The 17,527-nt window shown below is 41.6% G+C and overlaps 1 protein-coding gene across 2 annotated transcripts in view; it reads left to right on the top strand.

Annotated features, from left to right (window-relative positions):
* The first annotated feature begins 1,340 nt into the window (after positions 1-1,340).
* The window catches only part of LOC149312330 (mitogen-activated protein kinase 12-like), a 44,728-nt gene continuing 28,541 nt past the window's right edge, over positions 1,341-17,527 (top strand). For both annotated transcript variants that reach the window (XM_089524414.1, XM_089524415.1), the window contains exons 1-2: positions 1,341-1,641; positions 11,288-11,417. In XM_089524414.1, the coding sequence (XP_089380540.1) occupies positions 1,511-1,641; positions 11,288-11,417 (261 nt within the window). In that variant the 5' untranslated portion in view covers positions 1,341-1,510. The remainder of the gene's footprint in view (positions 1,642-11,287; positions 11,418-17,527) is intronic.

Below are 17,527 nucleotides of genomic sequence, written 5' to 3' on the forward strand. Positions count from 1 at the left end.
GAGGAAGAAGAGGAAGGGGAAGAGGCAGAAGAGGAGGAGGAAGAAGAAGAGGAAAATAAGAGGAGGAGGAAGAAGAAGAAGAAGAGGCAGAAGAGGAGGAAGAAGAAGAGGAAAATAAGAGGAGGAGGAAGAAGAAGAGGAAGAGGCAGAAGAGGAGGAAGAAGAAGAGGAAGAAGAAGAGGAAAATAAGAGGAGGAAGAAGAAGAAGAGGAAGAGGCAGAAGAGGAGGAAGAAGAAGAGGAAGAAGAAGAGGAAAATAAGAGGAGGAGGAAGAAGAAGAGGAAGAGGCAGAAGAGGAGGAAGAAGAAGAGGAAGAAGAAGAGGAAAATAAGAGGAGGAGGAAGAAGAAGAGGAAGAGGCAGAAGAGGAGGAGGAAGAAGAGGAGGAGGAAAATAAGAGGAGGAGGAAGAAGAAGAGGAAGAGGCAGAAGAGGAGGAAGAAGAAGAGGAAGAAGAAGAGGAAAATAAGAGGAGGAGGAAGAGGCAGAAGAGGAGGAAGAAGAAGAGGAAGAAGAAGAGGAAAATAAGAGGAGGAGGAAGAAGAAGAGGAAGAGGCAGAAGAGGAGGAAGAAGAAGAGGAAGAAGAAGAGGAGGAGGAAGAAGAAGAGGAAGAGGCAGAAGAGGAGGAGGAAGAAGAGGAGGAGGAAGAAGAGGAGGAAAATAAGAGGAGGAGGAAGAAGAGGAGGAAGAGGCAGAAGAGGAGGAAGAAGAAGAGGAAAATAAGAGGAGGAGGAAGAAGAAGAAGAAGAGGCAGAAGAGGAGGAAGAAGAGGAAAATAAGAGGAGGAGGAAGAAGAAGAGGAAGAGGCAGAAGAGGAGGAAGAAGAAGAGGAAAATAAGAGGAGGAGGAAGAAGAAGAGGAAGAGGAAGAAGAGGAGGAGGAAGAAGAGGAGGAAAATAAGAGGAGAAGGAAGAAGAAGAGGAAGAGGCAGAAGAGGAGGAAGAAGAGGAAAATAAGAGGAGGAAGAAGAAGAGGAAGAGGCAGAAGAGGAGGAAGAAGAAGAGGAAGAAGAAGAGGAAAATAAGAGGAGGAGGAAGAAGAAGAGGAAGAGGCAGAAGAGGAGGAAGAAGAAGAGGAAGAAGAGGAAAATAAGAGGAGGAGGAAGAAGAAGAGGAGGAAGAAGAAGAGGAAGAGGCAGAAGAGGAGGAAGAAGAAGAGGAGGAAGAAGGAGAAGAGGAAAAAACTGAATGAGGAAGAAGAGGAGGAGGAGGAAGCGGAAGAGGAAGCGGAAAGGAGCCTGCCGTGGACCTGGTCCCTTTCCTTTCATTCCTAGGCAGTGCCTGCGGCATGGTCCCCTCCTCCGAGTGAATGGAAAGGAAGGAGGGAGGGAGGGAAGGAAAGGAAAGGAAGAGAAGAGAAGGAGGAGTGATAAAGAAACAGAGGCTGGTGAAAAGAGAGTGAAGCCCAGACGAGAGGGAGAGGAAGGCAGGAGGGGTGTCGAGGCTGCTGAGAAACTGCCTTGTTGCTGTTGCTGTGAAGGAGGAGAAGAAGGAGGAGGCGCCGGAGCGGCCATGTCCTCCCCGCAGCAGCAGCAGCAGCAGCAGGGCTTCTACCGCCAGGAGCTGACCAAGACCCTCTGGGAGGTCAGGGAGCGCTACCAGGAGCTCCAGGCGGTGGGCTCCGGAGCCTACGGGGCCGTTTGGTGAGTCAGCCAGGCGTCCTCCTTTCCCAGGACGCGTCCTACATTTCAGCCTTCTGCCCAGGAGAGATTTCAAAATTTCTTCCCTTTGGAGCAGAACTATTAAGCACGCCTTTGTATTTAGAGGCAGCCTCGGCTGGATCCGTCCTCCTTTTCCAGGACATGTCCTACATGCCAGCCTTCGGTCCTGGAAGGATGTCAAAAAGTGTGCTCCATTGGACTAAGCAGCATGGGGATAGCTTTCTAGGAGTGTTTAGAGCTTTTTAGTTAGGTGTGTCCTCCATTTTCTCTGGAGGGTCCTCCATTTTGGCCGTGCCTTGTCCTCCTTTGGGGTGAGGACTCTGTCCCCCTGAAAGAGGGAAGGAGATGTCCTTCCGCCTCCTTCACAACTTCTCCTTTCTGGGCCCAATTCAGATGTAGGCAAGCTTTTCCCAAAACAAGATCAACACTTTATGGCACAGATGTTTCTAACAAAAGTCACTCAAATGAATGTAAACAAACAGTTGTTGTTAGAGGCACTTGGGCTTCTTATTTCAGGCAGCAAGGTTTCTTCCTTAGGGATGACTTCTATAAATCTCCACACTGGAGTTTGTCACATGGGAGGAATTTCTCTTCATTTCGAATGAAAAGAAAGTGGGGCCAGAACGCAGTCACCTGAATTTTCTAGTTCAGCAAATTTATGTGAATTCGAATTGCATTCGGACTGACTTCCCATTGCTTGAAATTGTGTGGGGTAGTCTATCACACAGTAATGTGAAACCCCATGATTGCGTTCAGATTGCCATTGGATTATACTTCCAATTTCCCTTGTCTGATAAACTCCAGTGTCACACTCTTTAAGGACACTTGCACTGTCCTTAGAAAAGAATAGTTCCCTAAACCAAATTAGTATTTTGGCCAGTCAGGATATCTCTTCACTAAAACTCCTTCCCTCATTAAGAGTTCTATAAAGGAACTAAGTCCTCTTTCTCTGGGCTTTAGTCCTAAGAGTCCTACCCTGGAACCCTCAAAAAGCTGGCCCTCTCTGGACACAGCAGCCAGACCTTAACACTCTGAGGACCAAGCCCTATCTAACCTTCCTACTGTCACAGATGGGGTTTTTATCTCCTCCCAGCCAGCATTTCATTGGCTACCGTCAGCTGGCTCGTGATTGGCTGTTGCTAGCCTAACCCACATCTGCCTTTTCTCTACAGGTGTGGACCGCACCAGGTGACACCCTGAAAGGTCCTCAAACACCTACCTTTTGGCAGAAACAGGCTGCGGCATTCATTGGCTTCCATTTAAAATGATTTAAGGGATGGTGGGAGTGGGGTGGGTGCGAGGAGAAAGGAGTGGCCCAAGAATGATTTGAAATTAAAATTTCAAAATTCAAATTTATAATTATTTTAATGATTTTTTTTGACATTTTTATTCCTTGTAAATGTTCTCTAACAGCATCACTGTGCAGACTCATGTATAAGTCTAGAAGTTTTAGTCTAAACATTGACCCCAAAAACCTGGGTCGAATTATCCACGGGTCAATGTAAGTACTGAGCTTTAACTCATGTTTTTTAAAAAGGGACCATCCCCTGGTGAAAGACAAGAGCGCAATCTGTCATGGAAGCATCTCTCATCCATCCAGACCTTGAGCACAAACAGTTATTACATGCTCTTTGGCATTGTTTTCCTTTACTTCATCCTTTAGATCCTTCGTTACGTTCCCCTAAGTTTTACCCTCCACTTATCCTCGGGTCATATCAAAGTTCATAATTTTGGCCCCCAAACCTGTCCTCGACTTATACATGAAACCGACTTATCGTCAAGTATTCAGGTTGTGCATATGATATTGTAATTTGAAGGTACAATTTTGATTTTGCTCATTGTTTACAGCGGAACAATTAGCATTACATTCAGTGGTATATGGGAATTACGATTTATGAGAAACATTACTACAAAAAAGCATTGCTAAGGAATTTGTATGGTGTGAAATGGGAGGGGGTCAATGAGGAGGTGACACCATGACACCAACCCTAGTGACCCCATTGCCTCACATGTCTCCCACAACTTGGGGAAGGTTGAGACATGGAATTGGGACCCAGTACTTTGCTCCCTCCTGGGAGGAGGACTCGAGGGTGGCTTTTGTTTTGTTGCTTTTGTTTGGCAAGTTAGGTCTCCTAACCATTTTTCAAAGTGAATTTATGATCTGTGACCCTTCAAGTAACTTCTGGCTTTTGGTGACACTACCAGACGTCCTCCTTTTCCAGGACATGCCCTACGCTTTAACTTTCTGTCTAGGAAGAATTTCAAAATGTTCCCCATTTTGAGCATGACTGAGAAGTATGGATTTATATTGATATGAGTGTGTTTTTAGCTTTTATTTGGTCATGCCCTACATTTTCCTCAAATGTCCTACATCTTGTGGGTCCTTGGCCTCCCTTAGGACATCTGGTCTACCAGAGGTGAACCTTTGTTGTTGTTATGCAAAGGGATCTTGCAGCCCCTTGGAGACTTAACTAAAAGATAGAAGTTGGTAGCATGAACTTTCGTAGACTGAAGCCTACTTCCTCAGATGTGTTTAGGAAAGCTCATGCTATCAAATGCTCTCTTCAGTTAGTCTCCAAGGGACTGCAAGATCCCTTTGCATACTGCTTTTTCCAGACTAACACAGCTGGGTAGTTTATCACATGGGATGAATCCCTTGCAGAAACTAAATTTCAACTGAAAATAACCCACATTTGTGGGATGTTTTTCAGACAATGTTTGTGTGAAAAAGAAATAATGCAAAAATAACCCCAAAGCAAAGTCATCAAAACCAGCTCCTTTTTACTTTTGCTAAATTCCGAAGGTACAGAGGTTTTCCATTTTGATTATTTTCATGTTATTTCCCTTTCACACCAACACATCTGACAAACAACACCTAGATTTTAAAATCCCGTTTCTGAATGGGATTTTACCAGTTCGCCCTTCATGTGATAAACTTCTAGGTCTTTGAATTCTACCACATTGTTGTTGTTGTTGTTGTTGTTGTTGTTGTGTGCTTCCAAGTCATTTGGGACTGATGCCGACCCTATCATCGGGTTTTCTTGCCCAGTGTCTTCGGAGGGAGGTTTGCCCTTGCCATCCTCTGAGGCTGAGAGAGTGGGACTTGCCCAAGGTCATCAACTAGGTTTTCTTATGCTCTAGCAGGGATTTGAAAGTGCAAGCCAGTTTATGATCTGATTATTGCTGTGTGTCTTAACACCATCTCTCTTTAAGCGATTCTCAGGTGAACCTATTCCAGAGTTTTCTGCAATGGCTCTGGTAGGCAAGAAAGTGAAATTATTAAACAGAAGAAGAATTCAGAAACGGAGCCTTGTTAGTCTGAAATTAATTTCTGTGTGCTTCCAAACCATTTTGGACTGATGGCGACCCTATCATAGGGTTTTCTTGGTCAGTTTCTTCAGAACGAGTTTGTCAGTGCCATCGTCTGAGGCTGAGAGATTATGACATGTCCAAGGCCATGCAATGGGGTTTTTTATGCTTCAGCGTGGAATTGAACCCTGATCTCCAGAGTCATAACCCAAACCTCAAACTATATTATTATGCCTCATGTTTAAACTGGATAGAAGAGAAAATCCATTTAAACCTACTTAATCCAATATATCTGATACCATTTTTTTCCTGCATCTTTTTTTTTAAGAGCCGCAGCGATCCGCATCTTTGGTAGCGTGAGTACGCTACCAAATCGATTCAGATTACACTGCATCATTCTTAGAAATGGAGGCGCCTCCATTTAAATTGCTTCAATGGCAACTGGGTTAAAATGCCACAGAGAGATTAAGGAATGGAAAACATAGTGGGATAGTGGGAACACCAACCCAATATTGCATCACTACAGAGATCCAGATCTCCTTGGGACAAAAAAGTAAATGTGAATGCTCTCTGATTCTCAAAGGTGCTGCAAGATCTCCTTATTCAGAGGTTTGCTTTTGCTTTCCTCTTCATCCAACACTCAAAGCACTACACCATGCTGGCTCTCTATTATTCCCATAATTTTTTAAATACAGAGAGACATGCACATTTGAAGTGAAATGCTCCTTTGAATATATGCAGATGTTGAAGTGTTCTGTGAACATAAACATTGTGCTGGGCATCGAAACATGTGCAGGGAAATAAATATTTGGAGTAATAATAGGGCAATGTTTCATCCCACCGCAGCCCACCCTCTTCCCCGAAATTCTCTTGCTTTAAGCTTTTCTGGAAGTGACTCACTATTTTGCCTTGCTTACTGTAGTGCTGAGGACTTCCTGCTGGAGAGAAAAAGAGGAAGCAATGCTCCCTGATGGGGAATGGATTCCCAGTCATTCACTAGAGTGTTGCTGTTGTTTTGCTCTTCAGCTTCTTTTCTCTGACGTTATGATAGATCAAATCCCCTGCATTTCTGCAATTCAGCTGCTGGATTTCTGCCTTGCCTGCACAAGTTAAGTGTCAAGGAGGACACTTGTGGAGCTGAGTGTGGATATGTGTTCATGAATCTATACTTCTGCTGATTGAAAGTGTGGAAGCAAAAGCACTCCTAGAGCCAGTGAATGATCAGACAAGAGTAAAATACAGGAGAATGACAGCTGTCAGATATGGAGTGATGCACACAAGGGCCTGGTTGGAAGAGATACGCTTCTTTTTAATACATTCAGATGCTTTTGAACTGGAGAGTTTGGTAGTTCCTTAATTTCCTTGTGTCCCACAGAGAATCACTGTGATATCTGCCTATCTGTCCAGGCCAGGCCACCCATTAGGTAGAATGAAGCAGATTTGAGTATACTGAAAATAATAATGATGATAATGATAATCAACCACAACAGTAATTGTAGTGGGTCCTTGGTATCTGCTGGGGTTTAGTTCCAGGACACTCCACCACAGATAACAAAATCCATGGATGCTCAAGTCCCATTTAATACAATGGTGTAGTAAAATGGTATCCCTTATATAAAATGACAAAATCAAGATTTATTTTTTTAGAATTTATATATATTTTAAATGATTATCAAGCCATGGATGATTGAATCCATGGATAAAGAATGTGTGAATATGGAGGGCTAACTGTAATAATATATTGCTGCATACCCACCTCTTACCAAGTTGAGGTGGGGTGTAACATAGATTAAAATACAGTATATAACTGCCCATCAAACACATAAATTAAAACATGTAAACATAAGAGTAAAATGACCATTGCATATTAAAACCATCCAGCTTAAAATATACTGATTTAAAATTCATAGCTTAAAATCAACTTGGTAGGCCTGCCAACAAGCCAACAAATGGTTTGTTATTTAATATTGTATGTTGGTATTCTAATTTTACGGCCACAAGAGGAAGAGGTGTTTTGGGAGTTTTCTGTTTCATGTGCCAACTTGGTTTGGCTACCTTTAGGTAGATTTAAATCTGTGGGGAAGGTGCTATTTGCTGCTTTGCTTTGGGTAGTTAAATATTTTGGTCACCCCTGACATACATATGCAGACAGTTATATTCAGATGTGTTTTTGTTTTGTCTTGCTCTGCCTTTCAATTTTTATTATAACCTGTCTTGCAAAGGTGTTTCCTGAATGGTGGGACCAAATAACTTAAAGGATCACATAATGAATACTGATTTAATAAAGGAACATTAAGAAGATAAAAAGACCCATACTGGATCAAACCCAAGGTCCATCTATTGCAGCATTCTGTTCCCGCAGTAGCCAACTGGTTGCTTCTGCAAAGTCTATTAAGCAAAACAGGAGTGCAACAGTATAGCATAACCTATTGTGCTTCTCAATACTGAGTTCCAACTAGTTCAATTTTGACTTCAACAGGAACTAGGAACTACTTTGGAGTGGTGTCCAGATAGCCTTACCCATCTGATGGAGGCCAAAGGATGTCAATGGGCTTGGCTTCAGCCATTGATGTAATCAGATCCCATGCCAGGTGGAGCCTTTGAGACCCAACCTTGTTTTTTATCCCCCTTCACAGGTTCACAAAGTAAAGGAGTGATGTGTTCTTAGCTGGTGCCTTTGGGTGCTGCCTGAACCCTAAACCTGTTGGCTTTTGGAAACACCAGTTGAGACTAAGAAAAGGAATTCCTCCTCCCTCTGACCACTGACTGGAGATAGTGAAGACTCCTCTTCCTATCAACCAGGAGATGTGGAGCTTTGGCAGGGAGTCACTGCACCTCTGCAAGACAAGTTAAGCCTATGGAGCTGAGGTTCCTGTCCCAAGCCCCCACTGACCAGCAGCAATTCTTCAGAGTTTTGTCCACAAGTCTTTAGTTAGAATCAAACATGTATTTTTGTAAACACTAAGGGAGCCAGTATGGTGTAATGGTTTGAGCATTGAACTATGACTCTGAAGCCAAGGGTTCGAATTCTTGCTCAGCAGTGGAAACCTACTGTGTGACATTCAACAAGTCACACTCACTTAGAGAGATGTAGTCCTTTACAATTTGCAGTTTGCCTATATCTATTCTTTTCTTCCCTCTTTGTGCTTGTCATTTCTGTTTTGTGACAAACGAGGGGGGAAAGGATCTCTTGAGAAGCTTATGGATGAATTAATATAGAAATAGTTATCCTTATAACATTTTAAGCAATGAATCCACTGAGAGGAATGAGTTTTCTAATTTTTGTGTTTATGTGCTTGTAAAATGACTTCAGTTAGGGATTCCATCATGTTAAAAGTTGAATGTGAATCGATTCTATATGAATAAAATAAATGATTTGAAATTAAATGGATATACTCTACAAAAGTTTTAATTTTTGTCAGTGTACACAATTTGTTGTTTGTTTAGCCATGTCTACTGCCTTGTCACTGGACCTTTCCATATGTTGACATGTTCTAGGAGTGCCCTTTGGGCTGCCATATTTTGCATTCCAGGTGTTTTTACTCTCTGCTATTTTTATGCATGTTTTGTGGCACACCTTACTGTAAAAGCAGGGATAACCATTTTAGTTTATTCATAAGACATCAAAGGGAAGTAGAGATCACACCATAGATAATTTGTCAGAAAATTCTGGCATTTAGACTAATAACATCAGTCTCAACTCAAGTAGTGTGAGGGACTCTTGAAGATCTTCATTTACCAAAGGTTTGGGGCCATGAATTTACATAAAAGCTGCCTTATGCTAACTTGATTGTCCATCCATCTGTAGTTTAATTTTCTGTACACCAGGACTGGGCAATATTAGTACATCAGAGATCCAATTCCCTCTCAGTCAATCAGTACATTTCAATGGAAAACCCTGAAAAACTCTTTGAGGGGGCTTTGTGGGGGGCAGCATAGGCGTGGGACAGATCGTCCAAAAATAGAGTCCATTCATTTAGCAAGTGGCCTTCCTCTCTTTCTACTTTCCTCCACCTTTCCTAACATTGTTTTTTGTTGATCATTTCCAATCTGTTGGCCATCGTTTTGTTTTCCATATCTGTTGACATATGTTGGTTAGCATTGTAGTTGACTCTGTCAGTGTGGACTGCAGCAGTTTGATTGGGATATCATCTGTTCTTGGTGATTTCTTTTTCACCATTTCCCTTATTGCAGCTTCCACCTCATTCTTTAGAATTTGGGGTTCATCTTCATATGGCTCTTTGTTACACATGTCATTCATTTTATCCTTTCTTTTACATAACTTTTCTTGAAGTTTATGAACTTTTGTGTATTGCATCCACCATCTTTTCTTTGCATTGATTGTCATAGTAGTTTTATCTTTTCACATTAGCTGTTGTGCTGTTGCATTCATGGTTCTTAGTTTGTTCCTATCTTTCCCGCGCCCCCTCACCTTTTTTTGTTGCTTCTTTCCTTTCCTTTCTTACTTGTAGCATTTTATCCATCATCCATGGTTTCTTCTCTCTTTTTGTCTGCTGAGAGTGTCTGTGTACATTCTCCTTTTATTATTTCCCTGGGTTCAGACCAGACTTCTTTTGGTTCTCAGTCTATTATGCTCAGTAGCACAAATCTGTTCCTTATATTGTCAATAAATTTTGATGAGATATTGTTTAGATCATATTTTGGTATGATGACTGGTTTTGTTTTCTTCTTGAATTTTACTCTTATTTTTGATATGAGTAGTTCGTGATCTGACCCACAGTTGGTGCCTTGTCTAGTCTTGGCCACCAGTATGGAATTTCACCATCTTTTACCTCCGATTATATAACCTATTTGGTTTTTGTGTTGGCCCTCTGGTGATGTCCATATGTATAGCTTTCTTTCTGGTTATATGAAAAATGTGTTTGCAATGAATAGGTTGTTGGTTTCACAAAAATCTATCAGATGCTTGTCTGCTCCATTTCTTTTGCCTAAATCACAATTGCCTGCTGTTTTTTATTCTTCTTTGCTTCCAACTTTTGCATATACAGAGGAACCTTATTATACGCGGGGGATCCGTTCCGGATCCTTCCGCGTATAAAAAAATCTGCCTATGCTCGAGCCCCATTGTTTTCAATGGGGCTCGTGCGCGGGGTCGCGCGAGGCACAACGGGTGCGCACGCCCATTCAATTGAATGGGACGCACCGTCCCTTCCGCCCCGCGTATGCAGAGGCACCACTGTATAATACCTAAGGTATAGTATTATATACTATATCTTCCATTGTATCTTTAGGCTTTATGAGCTTGATATATCTTATCCCCCCACCCTCCACTAACTTATAGCTTGTTTAGTTTAATGGTTTACAGCAGACCTGCACAACTTGGCGATAAGAAGGGGCCAAAATCAAAATAGGTTAACTTCTTCAGGGCACAGATAGGTTTTAATTAAATATTAATATTAATTCCATCTTTCTCCTCCTCCTCTGTCTGGCCCTTTTCTCAAGAGAATGCTGAGCAGTGGAGGAGCATTGCAAAAGTTTGCCCATTCCCATCTTTCACCTGGCCTTCTCCAAGCTGCAGAGGAGCTTTGTAGGAGAAGTATTTGCCTGTCCTCCTCCTCCTCCTCCTCCTCCTCCTCTCTGCCCATCCTCCTCCTCAGGAGAAAGTCAGATGGTGGAGGAGCGTTGCTCAGCAAGCATTTGCCCAACCTCCTCCTCCACTGCCTGGCCTTCTCCTCAGGTGAAGGCTGAGCAGCAGAGGTGCCTTCAAATCATTCCACGTCCTCATGGGCCACCTGAAATCCTTTGGTGGACTGAATGCAGCTACCAGGCCATATCTTGTGGAGGCCTGGTTTACAGTATAGTCTGAAACACTATACTAGGGACAAGGGGATATCATGGTTAAACATTTTTGGGGGAGAGATTTAACTGATTAGTAAAATGCATGCTTTGCATGCAGAAGATCCTGGCTTCTGTTCTAGGCATCTTCAATTATTCAGGGATCAGGTGATGGGAAAGACCTGTTGTAATGCACTTGTAATGCAGTTCTGTAACTGGCTGTACTCTGCCTTTCTCTGCTGTGAAAAAACTACTTTTATTTTATTGATATTATGCCTGCATAAATCGAGCTGAGATGTAGATTCATTCATCCTTTTTCAATTACACATAGTATCACATTGAAACACACACACACTCCTCTGTTTGGCCAAAGTTGTGGAGCCAGAAGCTGATTTTTGCCAGCCATTGTTGCCTGGTTGCTGCTCTTTGGTCCTAACCATTGAACACATTGTCCCTTTCCCAAGAAACGTAACCCTTCTGCCTAGCTGTAATTTACAGAATTTCTGTTTCCATTTCCTTTAAGCTCAGCTACTGACAGGAAAAATGGAACTAAAGTGGCTATCAAGAAGTTGTATCGTCCATTTCAATCAGAGCTTTTTGCCAAACGAGCCTACCGAGAATTGCGGCTCCTCAAACACATGAAGCATGAAAATGTGAGTACTAAGACCAGTAAACCTCTTTCCCTTTCCTTATTATCTCTTGTACAGTGTTACTAAGACATGGCTATAAAATGTCCAAGAGTTGCTGATCCTCTTACCAACACATTCTCATACTTTTGTTTCTTCTTAAGTAAACATAAGTGTTTGTGAATATTTTCATATTTCTACCAATAGCTACCCTTAATTTTGTCATCATAAGGAATGAGGGCTTTCCTTCTGTGAATTTCCTTCCTTCTTTTTAGGATCCAAGCTATTTGAGAAAAGATGGATGTGGCTGGTAGCAGTTCCTATGATTGTGGTGTATTTTCATGTGAATGCATGTGCAGAGGATAAAAACATTATGAGGACTGTATTCTGTAGAACAGTAAACAGGTTGGAGATTTAGCAGAATGGGTGTGAGTTTAATTTAAGTTGATAGTTTAACAGGCTTTTTGACATCTCAGGGGAGATGAGCAGTAATTTAGAACATGTTAAAAGAAAGAGGCTAATACCTGCGGAGATGCAGATGGCATTGAAGAGGTATGATTGAATATATTGGACACATGGTTTTCCTCCCCTTTCCAGGCATGTTTATGTAAGGAAAACATACAGCCTTTCCCTACCTTTTGACTACTCGCTTTCTGCTGACTTGCTCTTTACATACTTACAAATTACAGACAAGTTGCATTAATGTCTGATTAAAAATAATATTGTAAGCCGCCCTGAGAGCCATTAGGGCTGAAGGGCGGGATATAAATACCTAAATAAATAAATAAATAAATAAATAAATAAATTTCAGGGCTGAGGAGTCGGAGTAAGAAGTAAAGGAGTAAGAGGTTTTTACAGGAGTAGGGGTAGGAACAAGAAGTAACAAAATATATTTGTTACTTCTTATCCCTGTTATTATATTGTACAATAATTGTACCAAAAAACAATTTTATTAAATTGCACCGGGGAAGGGACTGGGAGGCAAAGAGAGACACTTACACACACACACACACACACACCAGCCTTGCAAAGCAACCAGGGCTAGGGAGCAGAAGTAGGAGTAAGGAGTAAGAGGCTTTTACAGGAGTAGGAGTAACATTAAGAAAAAATATCTTACTCCGGAATCGGGCAAGGAGTAACCCCCACATCACCACGACTCCCCAGCCCTGATTAATCTGATGAGGAACCCATTCTTTTGTTAGTTCTTCCTGCCTACGACAATTGCTTGGGACTGCTCATGTGCACATGCAGTTGCAAGGCTTGTCTATGGAAAGAGCGTACCCCGTCCTTGAATTAATGGAACCTACCCATGTAATTTGCAAGTGTGGAAATAGCAGAATGCCATCTGTTCTTCTTCCTATGACGGCTCACTTTGGATTGCTTGCATGTATGCATGCATCTGCTGCTTGCAAAGCAAGCTGGGAGGAGGAAAAAGTAGCAAGCTGACTTAGGAGGCTCATGTGTGATTGAGTGAGCACTTCTTGGTGCCTCCCCCCTTCTGTCATTGTGAACCATCTTTGCTCCTTCAATCTACAGTGCACCCGCACCATAGACGAGTGCACTATACATGGTTTCCAGTGTACACGGAAGCTGCACAGCAATGAAGACAATGGCACACGCGCCTATGGTGCCACACCGCCGTGTGCATGCACCCCATTGTTTCCAATGGGATGTGAGCATATGCGGATTTCCCCTTACATGGAGGGAACCGGAACAGATCTCCCGCATAAGGGGAGGGCCCACTGTAGATTCAGTCTATGAGATTTTGAGATTTTTGTTGTGCATGTCCTACAATATTACTGTAAAGTGTTTACACTTACAATACAGTATACATTATATATACGAGGAAGTAATCATAAAGTTTTATTTATCACCTTTAAAAATGGACAGAAAGTTTGTTCTGATTTGTAGCTGCTAACTTTTCCTTATGTAGTCACCATCCAGATTTATACATTTTCCCCAGTGTTTCGTGACCTTTCAAATACCTTTATTGTAGAAGTTTGCAGATTGCTCCTTAAAGTACTCTTCCACTTCATGAATGATGTCATTTGTGTTGTCAAATTGGCAACACAATGGATTTTTCATTTCTGGGAACAAGAAAAAGTCACTAGGTGCGAGGTCAGGAGAATAAGGCAAATGCTGCAAAATCTGAAAGCCACATATCTTTTCTTTGTTAACTGCAACTTGAGATGAGTGAGCTGGTGCATTGTCAGCTAGGAGACAAATGCCTCTGGAGAGCATACTGCGGTGTTTCTTTTTCAGAGCATCTCACAACTTGTCCAGAAGATTGCAGTAGTATGTGCCATTGATGGTTTGTTCCTTTGCAAGGTAATCTGTGAGAATGACTCCACGATGGTCCCAAAAAACTGAAAGCATGAACTTCCCTGCTGACTTTTGCACCTTTGTCTTTTTGAGGGGAGGGGAATCGGCATGCTTCCACTCCATGTTCATGGTTTTGCTCTCTGGATCATACTAATAGATCCAAGATTCATCCATGGTTACCAGACGACCAAACAAATCCTCTTCATTCTGTTCCAACAGTGTCAACATCTGTCTTGAAATGTCACGCCATGTTTGTTTCTGGAAATGGTTTAGCAAATGTGGAACCCGGTGTGCAGACACCTTAGACATGTGCAGTTCATCATGAATAGTTTTCCACGCAATACCATAACTGAGACCAGTTTTATTCATGGTCATTTGCATGGTTGCTTGTCTGTCTTCCAAAATTAAACACTCCACTTTCTTCACTGTGGCTGCATCGTCCATCAATGGTCTTCCAGGTCTTGGGTCATCTGTGAGGGACATGTGACCAGACTGGAAATTCCTTTTCCACCTCACAATAGTGTCATAAGATGGGCAATCATTTCCATAAATTACCATCATCTTATCATGAATTTGCCAGACACTGTTATCCTTCAAATGCAGGAACTTTACATGCTGAGAACCTCAATCGTCTCTAAGTGACTCTTGTCACTTCTGACACAACCTGTAACAAAAATAAAGGGCACAATGAGTTGATTTTCTCAACACTATGCACTTAGGGATCAGTGATGACACTGACAAAATTTCATCAATATACCATAATAACTTCTCGGTGATAATTATTACTTTACAATACACTCTCGTATGCAGCATACAGTAATATACTGAGAGCATGAGATTAAAAGTAAGCTTTTTACTTTAATTTTGTAAAGTTCAGCAATGTAAATCCACCTTGGGTAAGTCACACTTTCTCAACCTCAGAGGATGGCAGTGGCAAACCCCTCTGAAGAAACATGCCAAGAAACCCCCATGATAGGTTCACCTTAGGGTCGCCATAAGTTAGAAATGCCTTGAAGGCACACAACAACAAATACATACACAAACACACAGAGTTATTTGGCTTTTGAATGCATTCTTATATGATATATAGTGTGCTATTTACATTTTTTGGTGGTCAAAATGCATTTGCAAGCTAAAGAAATCAGGGATCCACTTTTCAACCAATTCCACTTTCTGATATGCTCCAGTCCCTAACCTGCCAGGTAAGGGAGGGCTTCCCATGTATGAAGATACTGTGTCCTGAAGAAGACAGATTGCATGTGCTTCTTTTTTGGTAGAGCAACCAAAGAATGAGAGGGAAGAAGACAGGCTAACAATTGGATTCTTTTCAGAGTCACAGCCTGTACAGACCGGCATTATACACTGGCCTCGGGGCAGAGTGGGGGTGTGGCGTGTGCACCTGACCGCACAGTGGGCAGCGTCACGGTGCTCCTTTGGTGCCCAGATGACGCAGCACCAAAAGGAGTGCCAGAAGGTGCCCCCACAAAAATGCCAGATCAGGGCTGCAGCATGTAGTTGCTGCGGCCCCGATCCGGCAAAGAAAGAGGTGGCTGTGGTCTCTTCAGCCCTTCTGAACTGCCTTCACTTATAGCAGTGGGTTCAATCCACAAGAATCAGTAGCATCACAACTGAGTCCTGTAAAGGTTGAGTTTGAAAAAAATGCTACTAAATTCAGTGGGATGTATTCTCATGTAAGTAGAATTGCAACCCGCTGTTGTGTTTGAGGAATTTCAGCTGCTTGGGATCTTGGCAAATACTTGATCACAAATAGCTTACTGTTAATTACTATAGAATATATTGTTTTGCATGAAACAGTAAACTCAAAATGACATGCTGTTTTGAAAAGCCTGTAACAGAACACTTAATTGAAAAGAACATGTTTTCCAATTTGCAGACACCACTGTGATGATAAATCAGTGTTATCTTCTCAAGATCATGCTTAGTGTTTAGATTCAGAATTATCCACACAGCCAGTCACGCTACAATTTAAGTGAAGGGTGAGGGAGATTTTGTCCTCTAGTTGTTAATGAATTACTAGCCTCCTTGTGGGCTTTTTTACACTACCCAGTAATGGTGCTATGAGGTTGCCATAGCAATGTCCTAGGAAATCCTAGGATTTGCACATTACAGAGGTTATTTAGCATCCTCAGACAGAGAGTTCTAGTGATACACCAAATTACAAGTCCCAGATTTTTCATGGCAGTGAAAGTGGAATGATACTGCTATAGTTAAGTAGAGTGAAAGTGTTCATGTGCCACATCATTGGCCAGGCTGGTAGGGGCTGATGAGAGCTGAAGCTTAATATTAGCAGAGGTTCACAGCTTCTCCTTCCCTGATTTAATTATTCTAGAATAGTCTTTTCTGACTAATGGAAAAACAGAACTAGAAAAAGGTCATTGAGCTTGTAGTTGATAATGGATTAATAAAAGCAGTAGAATTTAGGAGCTGTTTGAATAGAATTGTATATGTCTGAGGGTGCTCAGTCATTGCTGTGGGTCCTGTTTCCTCTTGATATTAAAGTGTGACAGGCTTGTCGTGGTGTCTATGGAGGAGGAGTATAGTAATTTTAGTCCAAAACAGTAGCTTTCCAATTTTAAGCAGGAGCAAGTGGATTGCAACATTTCAAGATAAATTTGAAATAAGTGGTCACAGTAATGCCTCAAGAACCATAGAAATGAGAAACAAAAGAACAGAAAAAAAGGTGGTAAAAGACTGAACTGCACGACTCTTTAAGTTCCTTTCAGCTTTACAGTTCTATTTAAAACATGCACATATACAAAACTTAAATGACACATGGATAAACTGGACATGTTATGAGATTTAATAACAACAACTGGGGTGCCTTTTATATGCAAAAATATTTACGATGATCCATGACTGCCAGAACTACTTGCCTTCTATCTTCTACTGATCTTTAATGCATAACACCCAAGGATAAATTGCTTAAAACATGAGAGAAATGCCTTCATTATATACCCATTTATTCAGAATCTGTGAGTGCAGTTGGCACAGCATATTTTACCTCAAAATAAGCCCTTGCTATGTATAAATATACTGTATTAGCCTTCAGATAAGTATGCCCAAGGTGTATGCAAGTGCAGATAAATAGGCAGGATCCACAAATATATTCAGGGTGAATCTCACTGCTTCTGTCAGAATCCACAATCACCCCTTCCCTCTTGTTAACCTTGGTTAAATTCATAGGGTTGTTGTAAGTCAATAGGCAACTTGAAGACACATACATATTTTGTATCATGGAATACTTTAGTGAGGAGGAAGAAAAGAAAGTCCCAGTTCTACTAATGTTGGAGCACCATTGGATCTTGGCTATGTTACCTAAAATACAGCAATATTGTGTTAAGAAAATCAGGTGTTCTCAGATGTTTGTTTGTTTTTTACTTTGCCTTTTCCATTAGACATGATTTTTATACAACACTCTTCTCATCTCTCTCTGCTTTACTGCTGCTGCTGCTATTACTACTGCTACTATTTATTTTCGGTTATATCTTGTTTTTTCCCCAGAGTTGGGTCTCAAGGTGCCTTAGAGAATATTAAAACCAGAACAAAATAAAAACATATAGAAACATCAGTAAAAATATATACAATTCCAAAAATATCCTATGGAATTAAAACCATTACGAAATTTGTTAAGGTGGGAAATAAAAGACAACAAAATAACACACCGATAAGAGCACATTGCAGTCAGTTCTTGGAATAAGTATGTTTTCACTTGCTGGTGGCAAGGAGGGAAACATCTGAGGGGCTATGCATACTGCTGGGAAAGGCTGGCCTGGCGGCGGAGTTGGAGTGTGGCA

This window comes from Sceloporus occidentalis, unplaced genomic scaffold (genome assembly GCF_023333645.1).
Source record: "Sceloporus occidentalis isolate IW3139 unplaced genomic scaffold, rSceOcc1.0.p SCAF_5, whole genome shotgun sequence".
Taxonomy (NCBI): Eukaryota; Metazoa; Chordata; class Lepidosauria; order Squamata; family Phrynosomatidae; genus Sceloporus; species Sceloporus occidentalis.